Source organism: Palaemon carinicauda, chromosome 41, assembly GCF_036898095.1.
Source record: "Palaemon carinicauda isolate YSFRI2023 chromosome 41, ASM3689809v2, whole genome shotgun sequence".
In the NCBI taxonomy this organism is placed as follows: Eukaryota; Metazoa; Arthropoda; class Malacostraca; order Decapoda; family Palaemonidae; genus Palaemon; species Palaemon carinicauda.
In genome coordinates this window covers 26127367-26138080 of record NC_090765.1, presented here as the reverse complement: position 1 = coordinate 26138080, position 10714 = coordinate 26127367, and the positions used below count along the sequence as shown (strand labels likewise).

General features: G+C 42.2%; 1 protein-coding gene across 1 annotated transcript in view; it reads left to right on the top strand.

Annotated features, from left to right (window-relative positions):
* The window catches only part of LOC137632457 (U3 small nucleolar RNA-interacting protein 2-like), a 71232-nt gene extending 60877 nt beyond the window's left edge, over positions 1 to 10355 (top strand). The window contains exon 8 of the mRNA XM_068364389.1: positions 10083 to 10355. Coding sequence (XP_068220490.1) covers positions 10083 to 10315 — 233 coding nt within the window. The 3' untranslated portion in view covers positions 10316 to 10355. The remainder of the gene's footprint in view (positions 1 to 10082) is intronic.
* Positions 10356 to 10714: the final 359 nt, after the last annotated feature.

Here is a 10714-nt window from a genome sequence, read left to right as displayed (position 1 = left end):
AAAGACTTATCGAAACCAGTTGCAAAGAGAATGGTAGGATGCCTCCGTGAGTCTGCCTTAGTATGTCAGTCAAAGTGGTCCATCCTCTCATTGCCACTATTCCAATGATAGCGGAGTTTTCGGTATACCTCAGGTGGGAAAAGTTTGTGCTGGGTTTTGACGGTGAAAGGCTATCGCTTGACCGTAAGCCTCGTCTTTGAACAACAGAGTTAACACCTGAGAGAATTCCCTCTCCTCATACGGAATTTTGAACACACGTGCCCTCAGTCAGTAGTCAGAGTACCTCCTTGGAATGTATTGAAAGTACTACACTCACTGAAAGGAGCACCATACTCTGCCAAGCATCAGACTGTGACTTGACCCTTAAGTTGATCTTTCTCCTAGCTCTGGCCTCTGCTAAGAGAGTCAGCGAGCAACGTGGTTTGTCCTATGACATCGCCCATTCATGAAGATAGGGGCAAGGGACACTCAGTTTCGTCCCTGAGTTTCTAGTTAAGACTCAAAATTCGGCGATAGCGTATCTTGAATTTGGGCCCTTTTAAATTGAGAGTCTCCGTTCTGTAATGGATGACCCAGACCAATTGTTACTCTGCCCTGTGAGGGCACTGAGGAAATACTTGAAAAAAAAACTTCAGAGCCCACCCTCAGATTAGCAGACTTTGTGAGTATGCGGAGAACCAAGAGGAAGATCACAAAGAACTCTTCTTGGATCAGACTGGTAATAAAGAGAGCCATACTACCAGGCTTTTCCCCTCCCATTTGTCATCCCCATGTTCATGACTTAGGGGTGTCGGAACATCCCTGGCAGGTTTTACTAACTGGCGTGTGAAAAGGGCAAACAACATTCACCACCCACTACCTGCAAGACCCAAAACCTTCAGGAACCTAAATACATTTACCTTACGTCCTGTGGTGGCTGCACATAACGTGGTCATTAACACCTCGGCTCCCTTGTAGAACTAGTACCAGTTGGTTGAGGGCAGATGTTACCCTCGAGTAAGTCTAGGATGAATGTGTGAGTGACTGGCCACCTACTATTGCGCCTGTACCCAACTGTAGTTGGGTACTATGCCCTTTGTGTCGCCTGATATATGTTTATTTATTTGTTATGTCCCCGTACTCCAAGTGATGTGGAATTGGGTAATGTTTAGGTTAAGTGAGGAGCTTAGCTGCAAAATTACGCTTACCTGGTCAAGTCACGTTGCTAAATTCTACACTTGGCATAGATTGCACAAGCCATCATCCTATAAAGATCACGAGGTGTCAAGGTGCTCTCTAAACAGTTCATGCCCAACACAAAGTGTCACTCCCAGCCAGTTAGTTTAAGGACTTCCACCCATCATGGAGCGAGTCTCCTACATAAAGAGCGTAAGGTTTGTAGATAGTGCCAGAACAAATGACAAATTTGGAATAATTTGTATTTTTCCTAACTATACAAACCTGAAGCTCTTTACACATATTGGTCCTGCCATCATCTTCCCCCAGGAAGTCTTGCCGCAATGGCAAAGTGACTTGTATATTTGTGCTGGTGTGAGCGGGTTGGTTGGTCTACCCCTGGTAACTAGAAAAGGATAGTTACCCATTGTAAAAGCTTTAAGGGCTTGTTCCAGGTTTTTATTATTAGGAAAAATACAAATTATTCCAAATTTTTCATGTAGTGATGGAAATTGGTATGAAGAGAATCATAGTTGGATGAGATTTTCTTTTTTACCATTATCCTACATTCCTGATAACTGTGTGACAGCAGTAAGCTTTGGTAATATTCGTTGATGAAATAAATTTGGAATTGACTTAAGTATTTCAATACTTACCAAAGTCATTAGCCTTCCATCTCCCTCTACTTTTAGTAGAAGGATGTAGTTTTAGTGTAGGTATCTGATTTTTCATGGAGAAGAATAACCAGCTAAAGCTAATAGAAAGTAAATTTTAGCCAGATTTCCACCATCTGAAGGTGGTAGACCCATATGTGGGCAAGGTAGTGGTAGGGATAGTGGGAGTATTGTACCTGGTAGGAAGACCTCAAAATTTCTTTAAGAAACTCTTCCCTCTGGAGGAGGAACAGCAATGGACTTTGGTAAGTCTTGAGATGATTAATTATATAGTTATTTCTGGGTCGACCTGTGACGGCCGGCGAAAAAGTCCTTCTTTGTACTTTTTCTGATATAAATCTTCCAAATATACCAGAGAAAATTAAAAGCATGGAATGCAGAGGTTACAACCCTCGCGCGAGCACCTTGTTGGTGTCGTATATCTAAAAAGGGCGTTTGTAAAACACTATTCACAGGCTGTCTTCCATTTAGATAATCCCTTCATCAAAGGGGAGGGCCGTGACAGGCCCTAGAGAATACAGTTGGGTTACCCTACCGACACCTACCACTCGCGCTCACCAGGTCATCCTTCTGTTTTGGACTTGCCCGCTAAGTTGATAAGTGTTTTGCCCAGTGTTTTTCGAGGTGATTGTCGTTAATTCAACATGACTGACGTTGATACTTCACCCTTACCAATGTTAAGTACCATAGTTTGTTTTGGCAGCTTTTGACAGTACCGGGCATTTGTTCTGTTTCCAATATGGTGGTTTTTAGTTTTGGAAGCGATTGTCCGGCCGAGGTATCGGCAGCCATTTTGTGTTATGTTCGCTTCGGTAAATATTCTAGTTAATTTTGCCCATCTGGTACTCTGTCATCTAGGTTATATCACTTATGTTTTATGGCCTTTTAGTGTTATCATTAATTTTTACTATGGTATTTATTTGCTTGCAAGTCCAATTTGGACCTACGAAGAATAGCGATTTAAAGAATAGCGAATTAAAGTTTAGCGATTTAGTCTGTTAGTTTGTACTCGCCTCAGAGGCTTCGATTTAGACTATATCCATGTTTATTTGTTACGTTGTCGTTATTCTTCGTTCTTGGTTATTACTAAGAAAAGCAATCAATTTTATTAATGTTCTTGTTTTATTGTGTGATGTTAGTTTTTTTATTATGTAACCTTGAGAGCGAAAACAGAGACTGCTCGTTCCCTGTTCTACAGATATGAGTTATCCCTTCTCTCGTTTTCTTTGTTAGCTCGAGTAAGAGAGGTGAATTTCCCGTTCTCCGTTTTTATACGATCACGAGTTATTCAGGCCTCCTCTTAGTATCAGAGTTGATGATAGTACGTTTAATATTATAAACGTTTTTATTGATGTGGTTACTGTTAATATAGCTAACACTATTAATAGGTACGTTAGTGTATGAGTCATTAATTGGGGTCGTTTTATACCGACACCCTTAGCTCCGCCTTGAGTTATGCTCCGCTATATGGATACTCATTGGGTGAGAACTAGTTAACGTTCAGGAGCAGATTTTTGGAGTGCAACGGTGAAATCCGGCACTCGGACTCCGGCTGAAGCCTTTTACACACGAACCTTTGTCATGTTTGATCATAATTACACCGTTACGGCCGGCTTCACGGGAGATAACACAATCATTCATTGAGGTTAATGTTATCGTACCGGGAACGGTCACGATATCACGGTGACGGGCCTTTGCTACCGGATCTCCGGTACAAACAGAGATCAAGCAGACGGCCAGAACCGGAGTTAACAATGTGATACCGATGAAGACTTCACAGTTTCATTATTACGGTCCCTTTTTCATCGAATCTCCGGCTTCACTGGAGATAACACAAACATTCAGTATTAGAGAATGTTATCGTACCGCTGAGGATCACGTTTTCACGATGACGGACCTTTGTCACTAGTTCTCCGTTACAAATAGAGATCAATCAGACGATCAGAATCAGGGTATGAACCCCTTTTTCATAAATAATCACAATATCGTTATTACGATCCTTTTCATCGAATCTCCGGCTTAACCGGATATCGTACAGGCGATCAGCATTGAGGTTAATATTAGTTTTCCTCTGGTGTTCACGTTGTCACTATGACGGACCTTTGTACCGGGGATTGTTACCGGAACTCCGGTACAGACAGAGATCACTCAGACCACGGGTGGCCAATCTCTTGTTTTTGCTGTAAAGGAAAGGATTTAACATGAATACAAAGTCAACTGTACTTACTTTAATGACACTTTGAATTTGCGTTGGTAATATTCATTAGTTATTCTTGAAAGTCCAAATAAAAATATATGAACATAACTATGCCTATATTTATGCATATATTTAATTCTAACTATGTATAAATATGGATAAATATCCATACAACATCGTGTTCAAATAGAAATAAATTGATTATGCCTATATTTATGCATTTTCAATTCTAACTATGCCTAAATATGAATAAATATCCATACAACATAGTGTTCAAATAGAAATAAATTGATTGTGCCTATATTTGTGCATATTCAATTCTAACTATACCTAAATATGAATAAATATTCATACAACATCGTGTTCAAATAGAAATAAATTGATTATGCCTATATTTATGCATATTCAATTCTAACTATGCCTAAATATGAATAAATATCCATACAACATAGTGTTCAAATAGAAATAAGTTTCCACTCAGTACTGGGAACCAAACGTTGGCCCCTTCTAATGAAGGGCCGGGTCGAGACTAACCATGCCATGAGAGGCTATCTACTGTTCCTTGAAACTCTGGTCAGTGAACAGATGAATCAATAGAATACTAATAGCCAGTAAATAATGTTAGACCCGGTTCTGAACGTCTGAGTCAGGGGTGGCCAACCTGTGGCGGATGCGCCAACAGTGTCACATTTCATGAATACAAGTGTCGAACTATACCCCAAAAGATAGTACATTAAATGATTTTTCTTTAAAATTGATTTTTATGAGTTATACAGCTGATCCCAGCCTGTGAATAGGATCACTAACCAAAGTTCAAGGAACATCTAGACTTATGTCCCCTTTCTTTTACAGAAGGTTCGCCTACATGGTTCCCGTCAGGATGATGATGAATCTCTCTGGCCTGCAAGAGAGGCTCTCCGCCCTTGGTTATCAAGGTTGGGAAGAAATGCTCCATCTAGAGGTCCCTATCTCCTCAGAGTGTCCTCTCTAAGGTTGGACGACGACCCCATGGACGGGCAGGTAGGTGGGGATGAATTTTGAGCCTTCAGCTTTGCAATTACCTACGTCACCGACCTAGGACCCTTATTGGATCCTGATGTTCATGTTACCCTGCATAAACCGTGACTGCTAAAAGCAACACATTCTAGGGAAATCCAAGGGGCTATGACGGAGTTCAAAAGTATGGTAGTGAGTCGGATCCGTTCAGGAACTCAGAAGTTTCCCCCTACAGCCCCAGGCATATCGAAGTAACCTCCTTCGATAAAAACAACGCATAGAGATTTGCCTTACATGTTCCATATATAGATGGTACCATAAATCTGGATGGCATAGACGTCCTCCCTCTGGGGGACCTAGAATTTACTCCCAGGTACTAGAATTCCCGTTCAATGGATTCGTTCGATTGAAAGAGATTGCCTTGGTTAGGTTAAACAAGGTACCGAAGGTAACAGTATTATTTCCTAAAGGGCAGGCCCGATCTGTCTGGACCAGGATGTTGTCAGTCTGGGGGGTACGATAATTCTAAGATCTGCCCTTCCAATTCGACCTACACGTTTGATGGTCTGATCGGGTTAGTTGTGGGAAATACGTTCTGTCTGAGGCCTCTATCAGACAGGAATCGATAGTCGGTTACCCACTCGTCATCACAGCCTCCCTCTGATTCGACGTCTATGCATCCAAATCCCCCTCATCAGGTGGTCTACCTCACTGATTCACCAGGTACACAGCCCAACCCCGTTGGGATGTTTTACCTGCATACAGCCCTAGATCCGAACCCTCAGGCTCCTCTCGTGGACACCAGAGAGGAAGCTACAGGAGTAGAAGACAGTCTCGCCATCGAGACGGACCTAGAAAAAAGGGGGCTCGGAGAAGGAAAGTACCTAGATTCACCCCCTCACAACGCGGTGGTCCCGGTAGGGGGTAGACTTTACCACTTTTGAGACCATTGGACCTTCGGTCTGTGGGCTCATAGCATAATCTCTAAAGGTTTGAGGTGAAAATGGCCACAAGGTCCTCCTCCTCCACCAGTGACCTTCTCCCAGAAATCCACTCCCATCCTGGAAGAGTACACCACAGGGTTACTCAAGAAGAAGCAATCAAACGGGATCGATCACTGAAGTTCCAAAGCCACCTGTTCACAATTCCGAAGAAAGGCTTGGCGGCATTGAGAGTGGACCTGGACTTGTCAAGCTAAACTCTTACATTCTCTGCGACAAGTTCCGGATGTTGACTATCTCTCAGGTACGGACCTTACTTCCCCGTAGGACCGTCACCACCTCTGTCGATCTTACCGACGACTATTATCTTGCGCCTTTAGCTCGAAACTTCTCTTCTTATCTGGGTTTCCGCCTAAGCAGGAAAGCCTTTGTGTTCAAGACATGCCCTTTGGCCTCAACATTGATCCCAGGATATTCACGAAACTGGGAGAGAGAGTGTTAGAACAACTCAGGAACCAAGAGATACAGATCATTGCTTATCTGGCCGGTTGGCTCATTTGGGCCCGGCCGGTCATAGAAGGCAACAGAGCTACGAAGGAATTATTTCAATTTCTCGACAACCTGTGATTTCGGGTCAATCTCCAAAAAATCTCGCCTGCAACCATCAGTCCGCTTAGAATGGTTAGCCATTCAGTGGGACCTTTCGAAGCACACGTTGTCTCTCCCTTCCAAAAGGAAAGAGGAATAGTTTCCAAGATCAAAAAATTTTCTCAAACACAAACAGGTGTCCGAAGAGCCTTAGAAAGTATCCTTGGACTTTTCCAATTCACTTCAGTAACAGATCTAATAAAAGCCAAACTCAAAGACATCAATCGAGTTTGGAGAAAGAGAGCTACAGTACCTATAAGAGACATGGTCTCGAAGATCCCCTCTGTCTTGAAAATGAGACTACGCCCATGGTTCGAACCGAAGGACCTCTCCAAATCGGTTCCTCTACAATTCCCACCTCCACAAGTGACATTCCATACAGCCGCGTCTCTAAGTGGATGGGGGGGATTACTCCGAACATCAGATGTTTCAGGTTCTTGGTCACTCTCCATGAAACAGTCCCATATCATTGTTCTCAAAGCCATGGCAGTGTTCTTGACCCTGAAGAGAGACTCTCCTCCGAGGTCGACCCACATCAGAGTAGTGTCAGACAGCACAGACGCAGTACACTACGTCAACAGGGGAGGATCCAAGTCACCCAACCTGAATCAGATCCTGGTCACTATCTTCGCCTGGGCAACAGAAGAGAACTGGTTCCTGTCAGCACCTCACCTAGCGGGAGGCCAGAATGTGAGAGCGGACTCACTATCCAGGACGGATCCACTGGAGTCAGAATGGTCTCTAGACATAATTTCATTCCGGTGGATACTCAGGCTCGTTCCAGGCCTCCAGGTAGATCTATTCGCAACTCAGATGAATCACTAACTTCCTTGTTATGTGACCCCAACCCTGGACCCTCGGGCTTATGCCATGGACGCATTACCCCGGGATTGGAACCATTAGAAGAAGATTTCCCTATCTCCCCCAGGGAATCTTCAAAAAACTTTTACACAAACTACGCTCCTTCCGGGGCGCAGTGGCTTTAGTACCACCTCACTGGCCAAGAACAGTTGGTTTCCTCTCCTCCTCGAGTTGAAACTCAGTCCCATCCGGATCCCGTTCCTCAAACTGACCCGAGTATCCAAACTCACTGTGTCAGATTACTCAAGGATAGCCAAAACTCTAACTTTGTGGACTACAGGAAGTTGGCAGCTCGTAGAGATGCGAACATTGAACCGGAAACGATCTCTTCATCGAATGGGACAAAAAGGGACTCGACAATTCGCCAATATGATTCGGCCGTTAACAACTAGTAGGTCCCCTAAGAGTGCAGACCATACTCGTATGTCCCCGCATTTAGCCATCTCTTTCTTGAGGTTCCTATTTGACAAAGGCCTAACAGTTAGCACTTTAACCACCATCAAGTCAGCTTTGAAGAAGATCTACCTTGTTGGGTTCAACATTAACCTAGCTGATTCCTATTTCTCATCAACCCCAAAAACATGTGCTAGGCTTCGACCTTCGGTTCGGCCACAAAAGGACTCTTGGTCTTTGAACGGTGTTCTCAAACTTGCGATGGACACGGACAATGAATCCTGCTCTTATATCACTCTTCTTAGGAAGACTTTATTTCTAACGGCTATGGCCTCAGGTGATGGAACATCAGAACTAGCAGCTCTCACGAAACCCGGAAAACATAGATTTCCTCCCTTCAGCCGAAGTACTCCTTTTCCAGACAAAGCTTCCCTAGCTAAAAAATGAGGATCCGCAAATAGGTGCTCCTTTCGGAAGATTATTCTTCATCCCCAGGATTTTTCTCCGTGTACAGTCACACTCTCAAGCCCCTTTTTAGCTAGAACTGCCACCCGCTCGTCTGGCCCCTTGGTTATCAGGGAACAAGGAGGTACTATTTCCATTCACGGTATCAGGCAACAAATCCTCTACTTCATTAAACATACTAATCCGGAATCATTTCCCCAGGCTCATGATATACGGACAGTAGATGCCTCCAACAATGACTTCCAGAACAGGGACTTTGATGATTTTAAAAAATATACGGGTTGGAAATCCCCTATGGTTGTCAAACGCCAATATCTAAAGATCTTACAGGCCCTTAAATACCCGACGATGGCAGAGGGGAGCCTTATCTCTCCCCATTAATCTCCTCTTCTTCCTTTCTTCCATCTCTTCTCTTCTCCCTCCTACCCACCACTCACACCACGTCGCCGCTCTCCTTGGTAGTTCGTTAGCCCTATGATATTTGCCATGTTTAATTCCTATGGTTTAACTGTTATTGTAGTTACCGTTCCTTTAATGTTTAGATATACTTAGACATGTAAGGTTTGATGCCTTTTGCGATTCGACACTCAGTTGGTTCCTTGTCGTCATTATTATTTAACCTTACGTTCCCTATGTCATTTGGCTGGTTGGTAATTGGACGATTACTTTATTATATCATAGTATTGTCGTACATGGTGATTGTATTCTCCTCATTATGTTATTAATTTATTGGGCTTGGAAGGCATTCTCTGGTACTTTTTCGCTGGCCGTCACAGGTCGACCCAGAAAAGGGATTTTGACGAAGGAAAAATCTATTTCTGGGGAGAGACCTGTGACGCCCGGCGAAACCCTTCCCGATTATTTTTGTACGGACCCACCCTTTTCCTTGCCAAGCCATATGTTCTTGCAGAAGGATGACCTGGTGAGCGCGAGTGGTAGGTGTCGGTAGGGTAACCCAACTATTCTCTAGGGCCTGTCACGGCCCTCCCCTTTGATGAAGGGATTATCTAAATGGAAGACAGCCTGTGAATAGTGTTTTACAAACGCCCTTTTTAGATATACGACACCAACAAGGTGCTCGCGCGAGGGTTGTAACCTCTGCATTCCATGCTTTTAATTTTCTCTGGTATATTTGGAAGATTTATATCAGAAAAAGTACAAAGAAGGACTTTTTCGCCGGGCGTCACAGGTCTCTCCCCAGAAATAGATTTTTCCTTCGTCAAAATCCCTTTATGATTTCACCATCTTAGAAGGAAATGTGAACATCATATTCTTGTCAAATGTTATTTTTTTCTAAGGACAAATGAATTCTTCAATTATTCTCCAATATAAGTATCCTGTTCCTAAACAAATCATTGGATACTGTAAAAATCTGTATGACTATTGACAGATATATCATACAACTGGAGCCTAAAATTACAGATTGTATTTACAGGTAATACAATTTTTCCAAACTTTTTTTGGATTTCCCTACTGGTTGTCAGCTGTTTATGATCACTGACTGATCCCCTGCCCTCCTTTTCACATAGCCAAATTATGTCCATCTTTGAAATCTGTCTGTTTTATAGCCTTGAAGCACCACTCATCATTGAAATACTCATTAGGCTAAGTTTAGTCTTAAGGCTGGTTTCCTAGGCTTAAGATTGATGATGAAAAATATTGTTAATAAGGAAAATAGTGACTTCTGAAATATACTTTTAAGGATGCATAGAAGGATATGAATTTGTAATGATGGGGTTAAAAATATTTCAGGTTCCATGGACGGCTACATACGACTCTGGAAAATAACTGTTGACAGGGGCCAGCGTAAATTGCAATCCCTTTTCAATATTCCTATCGCTGGAGTTGTTAATGATTTGGCTTTTACTTCGAATGGTAGTCATTTAATTGCTGGAATTGGTCAGGAACACAAATTAGGTCGATGGTTTAAGGATAAAACGGCAAAAAATTCTATAATAGTTATACCATTGAAGAAGAATGTTTAAGAGATTATGTTTTGATATTGATTAAAACAGCAGTTTTTACCCTGTCATTCTAATTACCCTTGGAAGAAACGATAAAATTACTATGTGACACAAATTATTGGACTTTGGCCTAGATATTTCTGTGATTACAAGGTAATGGATTCTTTGTTTTAAATTACTATTTATTTTAAGAATTAATAGCATAAGTATACAGTAAGATGTATGTTATAATGAAACTAGTATTCCAGTAACTGAATTAGTATTTGTTAGTCATAAGCTGTCGTGAGGATTTATTATTTTAGAAAGAGTGATTTAGAATTTAATTTAAAGAACTAAAGTTGTTGATATTCCAGATGGTGGAAAAATTAAGGATATTGACTTTGAAGCAATAATGTACTTTGTAAGATATATAGATCCCTG